General features: G+C 51.4%; 1 protein-coding gene across 1 annotated transcript in view; it reads left to right on the forward strand.

The window, feature by feature from the left end:
• Positions 1-18007, forward strand: part of Nlrc5 (NLR family CARD domain containing 5) — a 57886-nt gene extending 39879 nt beyond the window's left edge. The window contains exons 32-47 of the mRNA XM_059264572.1: positions 2693-2779; positions 3324-3404; positions 4167-4250; positions 4480-4572; positions 6489-6572; positions 7140-7223; positions 10494-10577; positions 12677-12760; positions 13082-13165; positions 13290-13367; positions 13994-14077; positions 14161-14232; positions 14483-14566; positions 15776-15859; positions 16188-16271; positions 16734-18007. Coding sequence (XP_059120555.1) covers positions 2693-2779; positions 3324-3404; positions 4167-4250; positions 4480-4572; positions 6489-6572; positions 7140-7223; positions 10494-10577; positions 12677-12760; positions 13082-13165; positions 13290-13367; positions 13994-14077; positions 14161-14232; positions 14483-14566; positions 15776-15859; positions 16188-16271; positions 16734-16836 — 1354 coding nt within the window. The 3' untranslated portion in view covers positions 16837-18007. The remainder of the gene's footprint in view (positions 1-2692; positions 2780-3323; positions 3405-4166; positions 4251-4479; positions 4573-6488; positions 6573-7139; positions 7224-10493; positions 10578-12676; positions 12761-13081; positions 13166-13289; positions 13368-13993; positions 14078-14160; positions 14233-14482; positions 14567-15775; positions 15860-16187; positions 16272-16733) is intronic.
• The last annotated feature ends 442 nt before the right edge of the window (positions 18008-18449 follow it).

An 18449-nucleotide genomic window follows, 5' to 3' on the forward strand; every position in this document is an offset into this window, starting at 1 on the left:
AGAGAGAGAGAGAGAGAGAGAGAGAGAGAGAGAGAGAGAGAGAGATAGAAAAAGTGAAATACCAAAAAAAAAAAAAAGTAAAAAAGAAATTAACCACCATAACACAGTTAGGTGGACAGCTCAGTAGTATTAAAGACTTTTGCCCTGATGTCAGTCTCCATCCTGCAAAACTGAAGTTCTGTCTCCAGTGAACAGTTCCTCATGTTCCACCTACCCCAGCCTCTGGCAAGAACAGTCTGTGAAACGGACTCTCCCAGTTGCTTCTTGTTGGTAGAATCCTCTGTATCTGCCCTTTTGTGACTGCCACGTTTCACAGGGCGTGTCTTCCAGGTTCTCCCATGTTGTTGGGTGTGAGAACTTCCTTTTCAGACTGAGCAGTAGCCCAGCCTATGGGTCTACCACAGTTTACTCCTTCAGCTGCTGATGGACACTTGGGGCGCTTCCGCCTTCCAGCCAAGTGCTGTGATGTGGGTGCACAAATATGACTTTGTGTCCCTGCGTTCAGTTCTTTTCTAGATCACCCAAATAACACCTAAAATTAAACTTTCCAAGCCCAAAAGTAACATTTTAAAAATTGGCAGAAAATCCAGACTAGCATAAAGGAAAACAATGTTTAAAAAAAATAATGCAACTGAAATGTAAAACAGGAATTTTTGTTTGTTTGTTTTTTGCTTTTGTTTTTTTTGTTTTGTTTTGTTTTTGTTTTTTGGTTTTTTGGCTTTTTGAGACAGGGTTTCTCTGTGTAGTTTTGGTGCCTGTCATGGATCTCCCTCTGTAGAACAGGCTGGCCTTGAACCCACAGAGATCCCCCTGGGTCTGCTTCCCAAGTGCTGGGATCAAAGGCATGCATCACCGCTGCCTGGCAGGAATATTTTAAACAACTCTTTTCCATACTACTAAATTTATTTGTGCATTTTGTACAAAGTTTAGAAAATGATCCCGGCAGTGGTGGTGCACACCTTTAGTCCCAGCACTCAGGAGGTGGAGGCTGGTGGATCTCTGAGTTCAAAGCCAGCCTGGTCTACAAAGTGAGTTCTCTCTGAGTTCAAAGCCAGCCTGGTCTACAAAGTGAGTTCCAGGACAGCCAGGACTACACAAAGAAACCCTGTCTTGAAAAAACAAACAACAAAGTTTAGAAAAATGTAGAAAACCAAAATCGAGGGCTGGAGAGATTCCTCAGTGGTTAAGAGCACTGGCTGCTCTTCCGTGGGACCTGGGTTCAATTCCCAGCACCCATATGGCAGCTCACAACTGTCTATAATTCCAGTTCAGGGAACTCGATGCCCTCACACAGACATTATGTAAGCAAAACACAAATGCACATAAAATTAAAATAATAAATAAGTCATTTAAAAAGAAGAAAACCTAAATTGAAATAAAATAACTCATGAAAATGCCAAGGATAGTCCATACATTTTCCTTGTATCCAACTCCACTTCTTTCTCTTTATACACATTTTCCTTCTTTTAAATACAAAATTGGAATTGTAGTTTAGGTATGTTTAGGTTTCGTTACCCACATAACAAATTGTGTTAAATCTGAAAAATATTATTTCAAAAAAATATTCTTGGGCTGGGGAGATGGCTTGCAAATGTGAGGACCTGCATTCAGATCTCCAGACCTGTGTAAGGCTGCTGGTACTGTGCCTCTGCAATCCCTGAAATCCCTTCCTAAGGAAGACGGGAGCTGGAGACAGGAGCATCCCTGAGCGCTCCGCTCAGCTAGCCTGGCGCATGGAGTGGGGAACACCAAAGAGGTCCTGTGTCACACAATATAGAAGATGAGGACTGTCACCTGAGGTTATCTGCTGACCTCCACACACCCTGATATGTACTGTGGCATGCTCACAACACAAGAACACACACACACACACACACACACACACACACACACACACACACACACATACACACACACAGAAGCTCATAAACAAATATTTTTGAGCCGGGCCTGGTGACGAGCATCTATAATCCTAGCACTTGGGAAGCTGAAACAGGGAGATTGCTTCAGGTTTGAGTCCAACCCGATTTCCATAAAAAGACCATGTCTCAAAAGGAAAAATATCATTATTAATTTAAAAAGAATTCTTAAATTAATCTCCCTTTTAATGCAGATGACATTAGCAGAGCAGTGCAGTAGAAGCGTGCAGGGCCCATAACACATGTGACTAAATGCATAAATTTATTTTATATTTTATTAGCATATATTAATTATTATAACAATAGGTTTCATTATGACATGTTCATACATGTTTATAATGTTTTTATTATATTCATACCCCCATTATCTGGGGTTTTTGTTTTGCTTAGTTTTCTGAGACAGCATTTTATGTGTCCCAGGATAACCTTTAACTCCTGATCCTCTTGCCTCTGCCACCTGAGTAGTGAGATTACAGATATGCACCACTACGCCCAGTTTTTGTGGTGTTAGGGACGGAACCCAAGGCCTGTGCACTCTAAGCAGATACTCTACCAATTTAGTACATCCTCAGTCCCGACTTTATAATTTAAAAATATCACACACACACACACACACACACACACACACACACACACACTCTCTCTCTCTCTCTCTCTCTCGAACACGCAAACTCCTCCAGGCTCCTCGTGGCACTACCCTCCCCCCCAGGTATTCCCCAGGTTTAGATTGATGCTCACCCCACGGGTCCTTGTCTGTGTCCCTTCCATGACAGGTTGGAAGAACCCTGGGTGGGCCATGTCAGCTTACCAGACGTGATGGAAGTCTGTGCCCAGGCCTCAGGATGTCTCACTGAGTTAAGGTGAGTCCCGAGAAGAGCCCTGGGAATTCACCTTCCTATGGCTATTGCACCCTTCCCTTACCCTCAGTCCTCTAGACACTGGTGTCTTGTCCTGTAGATCAAGAGCTTTGTCACTGGCAAAGACTCCTGGGCATGTCTGAAGAGCTACACACATTTATATATACATATTTGTATATATTTGTGTAGTCTTGTGCTATAGGCAGGCCACAATGGCAGAAGAAGAAAACTCAGGGTTAAAGGTCCAGGCAGGCATGGCTGGGAATCCATACTGGTTACCCAGAAGTGGTCCTGGGGTGCAGTAACATGTCCTATAGATAACAGTGATGGGAGCAAGGTTTTGGTTGGATCATGTGTGGTAACAGATTTCACCACGGTGCCAGCTGCTCTCGGCATCATCTCCCATTTTCGAAGTGTTCTTGCCTTTGTTTGAGGCTGGAGGGTCCATTGTACCACGATCCGAGTCAGAGAGCAGGCAGGCGCAGGCCTATTCAAGCTGCCAAGACAGGCTGCCATGTGTCTCACCTCACCCTTTTCTCTCCCTCAGCCTCTCTGAGACCCAGCAGCAGCTGAGGCTCCAGCTGGAATTTCGTCACCAAGAAGACAAATCTGAGGCCATGGCAAACAGGTGGGACCCAGCAGCAGGAGCGTCGAGGGAGTGGCTGGTGGCAAGGAGCAGGAGGTGGCCCTGCTTGGGATCAGTGTTTCTCATGCCCCTGCTCAGCATTTTTTGATGTTTGGTCTTTCCACGTTCTGGGAGGTCTGCTCCTTCACTCTCCATCCCCACTCCAACCCAACAACCCAACTTATCCCCATCAACTTCCAATTCCTCCAACACCACCTTGCCCTCTCTGACCTCAGGCCCTTTGCACAGGCTCTTCTTTCTATCCAGAATGGCTTTTCCTTACCCTACTTTCTTCCTCTCTTATCTGGTTATGCTTTTTCATACTTCACATCTCAGCTTAAATGCCCCATCTCAACCGTGACCCCTGACAGCCAAGACTTGGCCAAGTCCTCCCGCTTTCCACCCTCGGAGATGCCTGGATTTATGACCTCTCCATCCAAATGTCGTATTTTTGGAAATTAAAGTGCCACCTCTTTTGAGTGGACACAGCTCTGCATGCATACATTCTGGGGACTAGAGCATGTCTGGATCTCAGCCCCAAGTTACCTACTTGTCCGCACGCCCACCCTCTTATAGTCCACAATCTGCTTGGGCATGCCAGCTGCCCACCTGGCCATCCTTCCTAGGGGTGATTATAGCTGGATAGTAAACTCGGACTTTCTTTCATCAACGTGTATTTACCCTACGCCATGAGCGTGAAGGCAGGGATGGGACCCCATCGTGAGCCAGGAGCTCAGAAACTGCAGCTGCCCTCTCTGCCTCCAGGTTGGCTCACTGTGACCTGGGGACCGACCACAGTCTTCTTATGACACAGTTGATGGAGACGTGTGCCAGACTGCAACAGCTCAGGTTGGCACTGCCACCACTTGTGGTGGCTTCAGGCTCACTGGTTACTCCAATGTCTTCTCCGGGCCATATTCTCACTTCCCGGGGGTTGGGACTCATACTTGGGCCAAGGGCCAGAGACTCAGGGTTGTCCAGGAAAGCCCTTAGAAGGTCCTTCTCTCTCCCTCGAAGTGTTGGACCCTCAAAGTGTGTCCAACCTACAGTCTTCTGGAATATTCTTGGCCCTTTTCAGCTTGTCTCAGGTTAACTTCAGTGATGATGACGACACCAGGTCCAGGCTGCTACAGAACCTCCTGCTGTGTAGCTGTGAGCTCAAGAGCTTCCGGTATGTGGACTTGTACTTGCATTGAGCGCCCCCCTCTACCCCCTGCCTGCCCACCCCACCTGATCCTAAGCTCCCGGCCCAGAGGATGCTGGTCCCACCCTGTGCTCAGGCCCCAGGGTCCTGGACACGATACTAGGGCTATGAGGTCCTAAATGTGACCTCAGGGACACAGCCATACACCTAAAAATGTACTCCCTTCTCCATACTCTGTTTTGTTCTGTTTCCTTCTGGAATAATTGCAAATAAAAGGTTGCAGAGCACTTAGAAGGCTGAGGCATCCTGGAAATCTTGTCTCAAAAAGAAAGTTATAGGGTTGGGAATTTACCCTAAATCTCTGTTAATATTTCCACATTGTTCACTTCCCTCCTTCTCCCTTCTCTCTCCTCCTCCTTTTATCCTCTTTTTCTTTTTAACCATTAGAAGGGGTTCAGTGACTCTCCCAAGAATGAGAGCATCATTTGCTGTAATCTAGTGAAAGTATGAACTTCAGGAATTTAAACACTGAATACCAGCTACTATAGTCTTTCTAAAAACAAGTGTGTGTGTGTGTGTGTGTGTGTGTGTGTGTGTGTGTGTGTGTGTGGTCCCTCCCACTGACCATGTCTTTCTAGACACTGTCTTTGACATCTACAGGCAGGAATCTCTTTAAGCCTGTGTCTTAGCTTTAGAGCATTGGTCACAGGAACATCACCTCTTCACCTTTTATCGGAGGCAAACAATGGATGTGCCCTTTTACTGCAGACACTAACGGTGTCACCTGGTAAAGGTGGTGTCTGCCATGTTCCTTCACTTGCAAAATTACTGTTTCTCTTTGGGATTGACACACGTCTTATAGAAAGATCACTTCAGACTATCAATATCCAGTTCTCCAGACTGTCATCCACAGATTTTAGCCTCCATTGGTAAATCTTGCCTGAGTTAACTATCAGAATGAAGACTGCAGAATGGAGCTTTGGTCTGGTTGGGTTGGGTTTGATTTTGAGACAGGGTCTCAATATGTAACCCAGGCTAGCCCCAAACTCTCCATCCTCCTGTCCCAGCCTCAGATTGCTAGGATCACTAGAATAGGCCTCCATGCCCAACTCAAATGGAGTTTTTTGTGTTCAGTGCAACTGAGTACATCAAGAAACTCTCAGCTGGTGAGACGGGTCAGTGCATAAAGGCCAAGCCTGAGGACCTGAGTTCAATGCCCAGGAGCCACATGGAGGAAGGGAAGAACTCCCCAAAACTGTCCTCTCACTTACATGTTTACACACCATGGCATGTGCATGCACACACACAGACACACCCACACACTCAATAAATAAATAAAATCGTAGTTTTGAAATAATAGAGAAACTTGGTATTCCTCCCTTGGAGTCTCCCCCACTCTCAGGAGTTGTCCTTACTGTCCCCTAATAAATTTTTATAAATAAATACATAGAATGACATGAAAACATTTTAAGTGGAGGAACATTTTAAAACAAATAAAAAACCCTCATGAACTTGAGCTCAGTTCTGTGGCTTACGCCTTTAATCCCAGCACTCAGGAAGCCGAGGCAGGTGGATCTTTGTGAGTTCGAGGCCAGCCTGGTCTACACTGTGAGTTCAGGACATCCATTGAGAGACCCTGTCCCAGAAAAGCAAAAACAAACAAAGCCTCTTTGGAGCTATCAGACTTGGACCCCGGAAGGTGCAGAGCTGTACAGTGTCAGCTGGGTACTCCCATGGCAACCAACTGTGGCTAAGGGGGACTAGAGGACAGCCCGCTACTGCCTCCAGCACGTCCTGACTTAATTAGTCCAGGGCAGAGAGGTTTATGGAGGACAGGTGTCCCCTACCCACTGCCCCCAAAGCCACTCCCAGCCTCTGTCATCAGTTGCAGACCTCGGGAGGCCTGGGCTCTGCCTGACCTGCCTCTCTTTGGTCCCCAACAGGCTGACCTCCAGCTGTGTCAGCGCAGAGAGCCTCACCCACCTGGCATCTGGTCTGGGGCACTGCCAGCATCTGGAAGAGCTGGAGTAAGTCGGGATGGCTGGCCACGGGCAGGACTGAGAGGACAGCTCTGCCTCTGGCAGGGTGACAGAGGCTCTTCCACCTGTCTCTCCCCGACCAAGCCTAGCAGTCCCCAGGCTGAACATTGTGTTCCTGGTCTTGCCTTTACCCTGGACCCTAGATTTTTCTTCCTCCCTGGGTTGGGACCGCGCATTTGTCAAAAATGGGACTTGAGTCTGCCTCTGCCTCAGCTGGTGATGAGTGCCAGGGCGCAGGAAGCAGAGAGGGACAGCAGAGTCCTTGTATGTTTGCATGTCCCCCATCCTCTCTGGAGCCTTCACCTGGCATCCTCCTTATCCGATCCAGCTGGGACTGCCACCCCTCCTGCAGGGACCCTAGAGCTCGGCCCTTGGGGGCAGGAATGCCCCTGGGGTAGAGGCTCGACAGAAAACCTAGCCTATTATCTGCAACCCCAATCAACCTCCCCAGGGCCACGGGGCAAGGAACAGGTAGAATAGTGTCTCTCCAAGGCCTGGGTAAAGTGCCTGTCCAGGGCACTTGACTGAATGGAACCTTCTGCTTGGTCCCTACAGCTTCTCTAACAACTATCTCTGTGAGGAGAACATCGAGCTACTGATGGGAGCCCTTCAGGGGACCTGCAGGCTAAAGAAGCTACAGTAAGTGAGGGGAGCTGAGGAAGAGGAGGAGGGGGAGGAGGAGGGGGAGTGGAGAGCGCTGGGAGAGGAGCAAACGGGGAGTACATGGCGGTAAGGAGGTCGGCTGGGGGGAGAGTGAATGGGAGTTCAGGGAGTTCACGGGGAGGAGAAGGAGTGGGGTCCATGCAGAGGAGTATCTGAAACATGCTCAGGACTCACTGCCCCCTCCCCTCTGAATGTACCTGTGAGTCTCTGGATGACATCCTCCCATCTTTTGCTTCCCTGCCCAGCTGAGTGTCATCGGGATGTTTGGTCTCTGGAAACAAAATCCCCAAACCAAAGCAGCCAAGGCAGGAGTTGGCTGGCTTCCTTTTTTTTTTTTTTTTTTTTTTTTAAGAAAACTACAAGGCAACTAGCTGGAGGCATAGCTGGATCCATTGGCCAGTTACTGGTCTGTGTTGTCCCACGCAGCACCCTCCACATCCTTCTTTTCTCTTGGTGGATAAGGAGCACATTTCTCCCCGTGCTCAGTTGGAGATGTATTGAGTGAGTTCAGGTCACATGCCTGCCTCTAAATTCTCAGTTGACTCATTGGCTAAATGAGATCTAAGGCCTGCCCTGTCCTCTGGACTTAGAAAGAGTGATAACTTAGATGCTGTTACAGAAGAGAGGACGCAAAACTCTCTCGGCAGGACCCCTTCCTGTGTGCCCGGCATCAGCACGGTCCTTCCCTTCTCTCCTCCTTCCCTCCCTCCCTCCCTCCCTCCCTCCCTCCCTCCCTTCCTCCTTTCCCTCCAACATTGCAACATTGTGTGTGTGTGTGTGTGTGTGTGTGTGTGTGTGTGTGTGTGTGTGTGTGCATGTTCATATGCCATGGTGAAGGTTCAGAGGTTGAAGAACAACTTTAGGGAGTAGCTCTCTCTTTCCGCCATGGGATTCAAGGACCAAGTTCCGGTCCTCAGGCTTGGCAGCAAGCACCTTTACCTACTGAGCCATCTTGCCAGCCACAGTAACTTTCTACTTTTACTCTCCCTAGTAATTTGCAATCATTAAATTCATAGAGATGCCAGAAACAGCCCCCCCACAAAGCCCATCCCGCATAGACCCTCCCGCATAGACCCGGCTTAGGCAGCATCTCGTGAGCACATTTAACTCCATTTTCTGCTTTGAATCTGTTTTTCTGATGACCCAAAATACACCCTGGTTATAAAAAGCTCCATAATTTCAAAAATATGTAACAAAGAGGGTGAAATCCCCTGGAGATGAGCTCCTTCAGAAAACTTCCCAGAACAGTCAGTCTGTGAACTGTTTTCCAGACTTTTCTCCACATATGTGCTGCACATAGTTGAAAAACAGCCCCCGTCTTTCATCTCAAGCTATGACACGACCCTAGCCTGTCCCTCCTAGCTCATCCAGGGGAAAATGGTGAGGATGGGAGACACTAGGAAACTTTGGACCATTAGGAAACCAAGCCCCGCCACCATGAACCTCCATCTTTCCATGGAGCTATTGCTTTGGCTTTTCCCAGGTCCTCTCTGATTGCTCAGCTTTCTGGAATCTTCCAGAAGCTTTATCTGAGGAGTTAAAGACCCAATAAGGTTAAAGATTAAAGGTCACCCATTGGATCACTCATCTGTGTGGCCCTGAAGCCTTGGCCAGGGCTAGGGGTTTGATAGTTCTGCAGGATGGACCATCCTGCCCATCATCCTTGGTCTTGAGTGCCAGACACTCAGGCTTCTCCTTACCATGTCCTTCCTTATTCTCTGGAAGAAGGGGATGGGTCCTCAATGTACAGATCTGTCAGTTCCATGTCTTCTTCCACTGGAAGCTCCCCTCAAACCCAGCCAACTTCTTCCAGTGGTCTTCACTGCCTTCTCAGGTTAGGGGTGTGGACCTTGCGCAGGGCCACACCATCCAGGTACGGTGGATAGGCTCTAAGTGGACCCTGCTCAGGGCCACACCATCCAGGTATGGTGGATAGGCTCTAAGTGGACCCCCGCACAGAGCCACACCATCCAGGTATGGTGGGTAGGCTCTAAGTGGACCCTGGGCAGGGCTACACCATCTAGGTATGGTGGATAGGCTCTAAGTGGACCCTGGGCAGGACCACACCATCTAGGTATGGTGGATAGGCTCTAAGTGGACCCTGGGCAGGACCACACCATCAGGTACGGTGGAGAGGCTCTAAGTGGACCCTGGGCAGGACCGCACCATCAGGCACGGTGGAGAGGCTCTAAGTGGACCCTGGGCAGGGCCGCACCATCAGGCACGGTGGAGAGGCTCTTAGTAGACTGTTGACTGTCTTCTTTGGCTGAGGCCTTGTCAGCTTCAGCACCGATTATGTGTCCTTAATAACCCTGGCTCTAGGAAACCAAGGCAGTCGGCCAAGTCCCGCTGCCACGTTGCCATGCTGGTTTGGGCACGCTCTTCACCTCTCTAGGCTAAGTCCTCTTTCCGAGCTTTGATTTTCGGGGATCATGAGGATTAAGTGAAATGATGCGTGCTGAGTGCTGTGAGCAGAGGCTGGCTGCATTCGCTTGGTGGAAGCCTGGCTAACGCTATCACTCTTCCCTTCCGCGCTCAGGCTGGAGACCTTGGAATCACCAGCCAGTGGGTAACACATGGCTGGGCCCCTCCAAAGGGGTCCTGGGGTTCTATTCTTGCTGCTGCTGCTGCTGCTGCTGCTGCTGCTTTCTCTTGTGACCCCGAGTAGGCCCCCTTCCTCTCTGAGCCTCAGTGCTTCTCATCTGTAGAATGGGGATGGTAGTGTACCTACCTTTCAAGAAGGCCCGAGCCCAGTCTTTGGCCACTGTTGAGGGATCTCTGTTATTGCTCAGTCTAAGCATGTGGTTGAGAACACAGAACCACCGGCAATGTGACTCAGTAATCCATGCACAATTTCTGGGCGCCATTTGCTTTTCACACTTTACATTGAAGGGCTGTGGGTATGCTAAGTGTGGAGGCCTCACGAGTCTGTCTAGACAGAGCCTCTGTCTGCATCCCAGGGATGCTGAGTTCACCTGACCATCTGCACCCCAGGGATGCTGAGTTCACCTGGACATCTGCATTCCAGGGATGCTAAGTTCACCTGGACATCTGCATCCCAGGGATGCTGAGTTCACCTGGACATCTGCATCCCAGGGATGCTGAGTTCACCTGGACATCTGCATCCCAGGGATGCTGAGTTCACCTGGACATCTGCATCCCAGGGATGCTGAGTTCACCGATGCTAAGTTCACCCTACCGTCTGCATCCCAGGGATGCTGAGTTCACCCGGCCTCCTCTTTCTAGCCTCAGTCACTTTCCACTGGAAGCCTCCTCTCTGGCCTTGCTCATTCAAGGACTAAGCCACATGACCTTACTGCAGCACCTGAGGTGAGTAATTAGTGACCACTGCTCAGCTATGTTGGGACATCATCCAGGGAAATGCTGGGCACCTCCTCTGGAACCTGGTTGACTCCCTCTGGGGTCACGTCATCCCTATGCTCTTTGGGGTTAGTGCTCATTGTCCTTGCCTCCCAGTGCCACCAGAGTCCTCCTGGATACAAAGGTGACCTGGCAGGGTGGGCTTGGAGCCCCACAAAAGCCCTGCATGTGCATAGGATTCTCTGTAGATTTGTGTTAAGATGGGAGTCGGAACTGCACAGGTCCAGGTGCCCAGACTGTTTCCAACGAGCACTGTAGTGATGACAGCCAGAGACCACACTTTGTGAAGTGAGGGGCTGGACTAGAGCTCACTTGTGACACTGGCCCTGCTGCCTTGACAAGAGAATGCCACACTCTCTTACGACATGGTTTCCCCCAAACACAAACTCTTGTGACTAAAACAAACCCCAGCTGTGCCACGGGCATTCGGTTCTGTCACAGAACCACCTGGCTCTGGCAGGACCTGCGGTTAGCATGCAGAAGGATGTGGCACACAGGATCCCAAATCAATCCACTGCAAGGCAGTTGGCTAAAGCTCAGTGCATGAAAGAGAACAGCCCTCATAACAAGAGGGCAAAACATTTCCCTGGGCAGTTTAGTTTACATTTAGTTTAGCTCAGCTCTTGCCTCTCACACAGGCAAGACCAGTCCAGGTGCAGAAAAGGCAGCAATGATGATGATGATGGTGGTGGTGGTGGTGGTGGTGGTGTGGTGGTGGTGTGGTGGTGGTGGTGGTGGTGGAGGTGGTGGTGGTGTGGTGGTGGTAATGGTGGTGGTGGTGGTGGTGGTGGTGGTAGTGGTGGTGGTGGTGGTGGTGTGGTGATGGTGGTGGTGATGTGGTGGTGATGATGATGGTGGTGTGGTGGTGGTGGTGGTGATGTGGTGGTGATGATGATGGTGGTGTGGTGGTGGTGGTGGTGGTGGTGGTGGTGGTGGTGTGGTGGTGGTGGTAATGGTGGTGGTGGTGGTGGTGGTGGTGGTGGTGGTGGTGGTAATGGTGGTGGTGGTGGTGGTGGTGGTGGTGGTGGTGGTGTGGTGGTGGTGGTGGTGGTAATGGTGGTGGTGGTGGTGGTGGTGGTGGTGGTGGTGGTGGTGTGGTGGTGGTGGTGGTGGTAGTGGTAATGGTGGTGGTGGTAATGGTGGTGGTGGTGGTGGTGATGGTGGTGGTGGTGGTGGTGGTGTGGTGGTGGTGGTAATGGTGGTGGTGGTGGTGGTAATGGTGGTGGTGGTGGTGGCAGAAATGATATCAGAGAAAGCTCACATTCAGTTCAGATGCCTTTAACAGGGGAACTCCCATGAGCTTGCCATCCTGCCAGACTCGCCTGGGGAACTCTGTTGAGGGGGTCCAGGCAAACAAGGCAAACAAGGAGTGTAGTGTCTGTTGCAGGCCAGGAGCTGTAAAGCATCACCCCTGCCTGCGGTCACTGGGAGCCTCTAGCAGCCCGGTTTCTTACCTGGGACACTGGGAGCCTCGTCACTGCCACTCCGCTTGCTTCCTCCAGGGGCTTTATGAGTGACATGTGAGCTTCCGGTACGGGCCTGGCAGTCTGCAGAGTTCTGCACACAGCACCTGCGAAAGGCCTTGTGCTCCGCTGGGCCTGTGCTCTGTGTCTCCAGGCTGAGCAGGAATGGCATTGGTGATGATGGCTGACGCCATCACTTCAGAGCTGCTGACAGCAAGGAGGAGCTGGGACGGATTGCCTGCCCTTCCCCCATCAGGGAACAGTGATGAGGAGAGGGATCTCTTCAAGAAAGCCCTTCACCTCTTAGTGTGTCCCCTTCACACACTTCCACACTGCAGGGAGAGCCTTGGACTCCCAAAGACGGTGTGCAGGAGTATCAGGAAAGATTTTAGGACGACAGCAAGGGACTATCCTAAATAGACCCAAGGATTGGGAATCCCATCCAAATGTGGGGTGATGAAACTCCTACAAACTGCGGCCTTTCTCTGTGTGTCTTGATCAGGAGGGATGTGGGCAAGGTGGGATGTGGGCAAGGTGGGATGGGCGGCAAGCTGATGGCTCTTCGTCTTTGCTTTTCTCCCCAAGCTTGAGACACAACCAGATTGGAGACGTGGGTACCCAGAACCTGGCTGCCATCTTGCCGAGGCTTCCAGGCCTCAGGAAGTTAGAGTGAGTTGTGGCCCTACTGAAAAGAACCTGCAGGGACCACACCATGCTCCCGGGAGACACGGGAGACACAGGCCCCTGACCCAGACCAGCACTGGACAGGGGAATCTCTCCCAGCCTTGGTGCCCACGAGGGGACCCAGACCAGCACTGGACAGGGGAATCTCTCCCAGCCTTGGTGCCCACGAGGGGAATCTGTGACCTCCTAGGACCTGTTCTCTGGGTCTTGGTGTTCCATCAGGAGGGAGGCGTGGCTGCATCTCTCGTACAAATGTAGGGTAGAGGGATGAGGGAGAAGAGGGTCCAATAACCTCGCCTTCCACAGCCTGTCAGGGAACAGCATTGGCCCAGCTGGGGGAGTGCCGCTGGCGAAGTCTCTCACCCACTGCAAGTGCTTGGAGGAGATCATGTGAGTATCTACCCAGGTGGGGTACCCCACGGGCCCCCGGCCCACTTGTCCCTTCAGAACAGGGCAGGGTGGGGATCCTGAGCAGGCTGCCCATACTCAATGACTCCGCCCTTTCTTCTCTCAGACTGGGCAGCAATGCTCTGGGGGATCCCACAGCCCTGGGGCTGGCTCAGAGATTGCCTCCACAACTGAGGGTACTGTGGTAAGTGTCCTCCCGCCAACTGTGCATACAAAGCAGTGGAGAAAGGACCCAGGAGAAGTGGGAGCCAAGCAAGCCATGGGTTGAGCAGCCCAGCCTGAGATCAGCATGGCCCCTCTGCTGCCACCCCCTCCCCGTTCCCAGATTAAACTTGCTATTGACCCTGCACGTTGTCTCTGTGAACCTCTAGTCATGTTTCTGCCCCTTCTGAGCCTCAGTTCCCTCATTTGTAAAAAGATGTCACCAAGCCAAGCTGTCCTGCCTGAAAGCAAGTCTCTAAAGGTGTTCGGATAAATGTCAGTAAAAGGCCACACGCAAAAACTACAAGCGCATTGTTCCATTCTCTACAGGTCAAGTCCATGGCTTCCCATGAAGCCCTGGGGAAGAGAGCTAAGACTAGGAACAGTATGGAAAACTTGACTTCCTAACACGCAATGAAGCCAAGGCTTGGACTTAGCGTCTCAGACCCTTAGGTCAGGGAGGGCCCTTGGCATCCACTGTGTTCCTTGTGGGCAGGGACAGGGTCAAAGGTTGCTGCTATAGTCTGAGGCACAGTTAAGAACGTGAGGCTTAGGGAAGGCTCCCAACCCCAGAGCTGGCCCAGGCTCCTCTCACCTTTTCCTTTCCAGTCTGCCATCCAGCCATCTGGGTCCAGGGGGGGCCCTGTGCCTGGCCCAGGCCCTGGAGCAATGTCCATACATAGAAGAGTTCAGGTGAGGTGGGGCCCTGCCTGGACTGAGGCACAGGTTGGGGAGGGTCTGGGGCAGTTCTGACTTGTGTCTACCCTATCCCACAGCTTGGCAGAGAATAACTTGGCTGGAAAGGTCCCACACTTCTGCAAGAGTCTCCCACGGCTCAGAAAAATTGAGTAAGTAGCCTTCCCTGGTTGTCTGGGGCCCTGCTTTTGAAAAAGAACACAGCTCTTTTTCAGGGAAGTCTTACGCCCAGGAGGGTCATTGAAGAGATGGGACTTAGGGCTGGGGGTGGGAGGATGATTTTCTAAGACTTACCCCCTGGCCCTGGCCAGGCCACTCTGGTCCCTCCTGCTCTCACTACGGGAAAGGGGGTCCTGCTGGTGGTGGCCCGTGTCTCAGAGGGCCGTCACCATTCCATCCCAGCCTGATTTCCTGCAAAATTGATGACCAAGCTGCCAAGCACCTGGCCACCAGCCTCATGTTCTGCCCAGCCCTGGAAGAAATCTTGTGAGTGCTTGGGAGGGCCCTGAGTTGGGACGAGCAGATGCCTCTGGGGCTGGCCCTGCCTCTCAGCTGGTCCTCCGCTCTGCAGATGGGAAGCCCTTTCTTCCCCCAGTCTTACTCCCATGTGCAGAACCACTCCCAGGACAGAGTCGCTGGACCTCCCCTGCCAGACCTCCCCTGCCAGTCTCTCTACCTGTGGGGTGGAAGGGAGGTGGGCCACATGGTCTGCGAAGGGCTTTTGTCTTTCACCTTCCCTTGTGGGTACTTTTCATGGTTTATGGAGACTGCTTGTGAATAGCTGTTGATAATGCAGACAGTAGAAGCTGGTAGACAGACAGACAGATGGACAAACACACACACACACACACACACACACACACACACACACACACAAAACACACTGGCTGTGACCTCTTTGGCCATCCCACTGCCTCAGACCTCAGATTCCGGCAGCACTGTGAAGTTGTCAGAGCTCACTGCCAAGACTTGAGGTCCTGGGCATTGAAAAGAAGAAAATTCTAACTCCCCAAGTACAGGGCACAGAATGCAAGAGGATTTCTAGATCGGCATCCTAAAGAGTTTGGGGACATTTGTTTTTCTGTCTTGGGGACAGAACTCATGCATGTCAGATGAGAACCATGCCACTGAGCTACACCCTCAGTCCTCACGGTCCTCAGTTCTTAATCCTCCTCCCTATGCCACAGGTCAGCACTCGCTGATTTTGACCCTCCCCTTTTAACCGGTGGGAACAGAGCAAGGGGCTGAGCACCCTGGGTCCCCAATGGAAATTCTGCCCTCAGCACCACTGTCTTCAATACTTTCCCTTCCTTTCCATGGAGCTTCCACTGACAGTAGAGACATACGCTTCCATTGAAGATTAATTTCTTAAAGCAAAAACAATGTGGGGGAGGTTTGAAAAATATGACCCACACTATCACGTGGGAAGCAGACATCGCAGCGAGGTGCTTGCTTGGTGCACATTCTTCATGTTGTGGTTTCTGAGGAACATGTTGCTCAGGAATGGGGAGAGGATGGGGGCAGGTAGGAGGAAGGAACCACCTGTGCCCTGAGAGTTCTTCAGGGGTAGGTACTGAAGCACCTGGCGGGTAACATCTCTGGTACCTGCTGCTGCTGGCACCTGGTGCTACCTCCTGCTGTCCTTTTGCCTCGGTGCCCTCCTGCCTCTGAATTTGCCCCTCTTCCACTTTGCAGGCTGTCCTGGAACCTCCTTGGTGATGAGGTGGCTGCTGAGCTGGCCCAGGTCCTGCCGCAGATGGGGCAGCTGAAGAGAGTGGAGTATGACACCCTTGGGTGGGGAATGCAGAAGGGACCCTCCTCCTAAATAAGCCCAGAGGTTACTGGGCTATCCTTGCCTCCCAGGAATCTGTCCAGTGTCCTGGAGCACTCTGGCTGGTCCCAAGCCCCTGCCAATCTTAGTTCTTCGCGTGCTCAGGTCCTCAGCCTTTCTACTGTCCTGCCAGGACTCAGAGTCCACTGCCATGTGCTGGCAGTGTGGGAGGAGGCGACCTTGTCTTGCTAGCATGGGACATGGAGAAGGAAACCCTGCCCCCAGCCTCATTCTTGCCTCTCTTCTCCTCTTCCCCTGCCACTGTCCACTGCACAGCTTGGAGAAGAACCGGATAACAGCATGTGGAGCCCAACTCCTGGCTCACGGGCTGGCCCGGGGCTCCTGTGTTCCAGTCATTCGGTAATGAAGGGCTGGGCCTTGCGGTGGAAGGCCATATAGACCCCACAGTTTGAATCAGCCTCTTGTGGGCAGGGTCAGGGCCTGGGCTGAGGGTTATCCAGGGAGACTTAGACTATTCCACTAGGAATTTAGCAGCTAGTGGACCTGGATCAAATCCCAGCTCTGCTATCTGCCAACTGCATTAACTTGGCATCTGTAACTTCATGTCTCTGAACCCCAATTTCCCTGCCTGGGAGGGTGGTGAGGACTAAAAAGTGGATAGGGCACAGAGCTGGGGTACAGCTGACTCCCCGTTGGGGGCATCATGCTCAGGCGGCTGCACTGGTGTGTACTGCCTCCACTGGGTGACATGGATGACTCTTCAGCTTTAGGCCTTGATCTGTGACCCTGTGGGTAGGTTAGGAGCAGAGCTAGAGGATGAGGGGACAGTTCTGGAGCTGAGGCCCATGTCTATACCCACAGCCTCTGGAACAACCCCATTCCTGCCGATGTGGCCCAGAGTCTACAGAGCCAGGAGCCCAGGATGGACTTCTCCTTCTTTGACCAGCAGCCCCGGGCTCTCTGAGGAACCTGATGGACCTCTCAAGACTCTTGGGTCCAGCCCAGTGATGACCACACCACCCACTGGGAAAGGGGGCTCAGAAGAACTTCAGTTGGTGCCCAGCATCCTGTGAATGCCCCAGGAGGGAAGAGGGAATTTGTCTTGTCACAGTCCTTAGGGAGAACTTTCCTGGGGACTGGGTGCTTTGTTTAACCAAAAGAGGATCATACATCATACATGACATGTGTTACCAGTGGGACATTGGCACAATGGGAGTACTATGACGTATGATATATGACAGGGAAGGCTATGGTGCGCTAGGACCTCGACGTAGGAAGGTCATACTCGTGACAGAATGGGTCATATGTGGCATTACATGGAACTTGTAGTGTGGCACCTGGTCAGTGGCTCTTAGCACTGTAAATGGCAGTACATGGGACCAGGAATCCACCTATGACATGCTGTTCGTATCACATAACACTCAGCTTGCCAAGGGACCACAGGCAAGTTCAAGACCTAATTTATTACTATTTAAAAAACATAAAGCTAGGCTAATAGTATAGGCCTCATAGCTGTTTAGAAATCTGAGGCAGAGGGATGGCAAGTTCAAGGCCAGCCTGGGTAATTCAATAAGAGCCTGTCTCAAAAGGTCAAAAAGGGCTGGGGATACAGCTTAGTGGTAGAGTGTTTGCCTAGCGTGTGTGAAGCCCTGGGCTGAATGCTCAGTACCTTTTTCAAAAGCATTTATAAAAATATCTGGAGCAGCTAAGCCAGGGCATATTTATGCCCTGGGCTGGGATGGGAGAACACTGACTGGCCCAGTAGCCTAATGGTCAGGGCTGTGGGACATACCGAGGCCTCAGCATGAAGCCCCCTCCTGCAAGAGCCTCAGTTCTCCCCTCTGTTAATTAGGCAGCCCTCCCTTCCAAAGACTTTCAGCCCAGGCTTAGGAGCTAGTTTGATCCTGGACAGTTCAGGCTCATCTGTTCTTTCCTGGTATAAGGTATGAAGCCAAGCCTAGGGGCTCAGGGATGGGTACTTCAGGACATTAGGCCAGGCCACTGGGCCACCCACTACCTCAGCAGGACTCTGAAACCCCTTGAGACTCCACGGCTTTTGTGACTTCCACGAGGGGGGAGGATAGCCTTACACTCTAAGCAAGTGGTCAATAAATGGAGACGGTCTTCCTGCCTGCCGCTGGTGTCTGATGCACTGCTTGCTACTCCTCTGAGGTCAGAAGTGCACCGCCTCCGCACTGTGGCCTGGAGAACTGGAGAGGTGACAGAGGTGTGCTAGGATGGACAGTGGAAGCTGGAAGCTACTGGTCATGTGACCACGGGCAACTCCCCGTACCTCACCTGCCGCCTGCGGCTGTTATTGAAGAGGTGATAGAAACACCTTTGTTTGACCTACATAATACTTCAACTCTTTTCTGAATTAATGATCAGTATTTAAATGTGGGAACTTGTACATAAAAAAATCCCAACTCCGGCTTCTCAGGAGTTAGTCTAAAGCCAGACATGGTAGCACAGGCTTGTAACCACAGCCCTTGGGCTACTTAGGGAGGAGAATCAGAAGTTCAAGGTCCTTCCCTGCTACATTTAGAATTCCAGGAAAGCCTGGGCTATGAGAGACTC

Source organism: Peromyscus eremicus, chromosome 5 (assembly GCF_949786415.1).
Source record: "Peromyscus eremicus chromosome 5, PerEre_H2_v1, whole genome shotgun sequence".
Lineage (NCBI taxonomy): Eukaryota > Metazoa > Chordata > Mammalia > Rodentia > Cricetidae > Peromyscus > Peromyscus eremicus.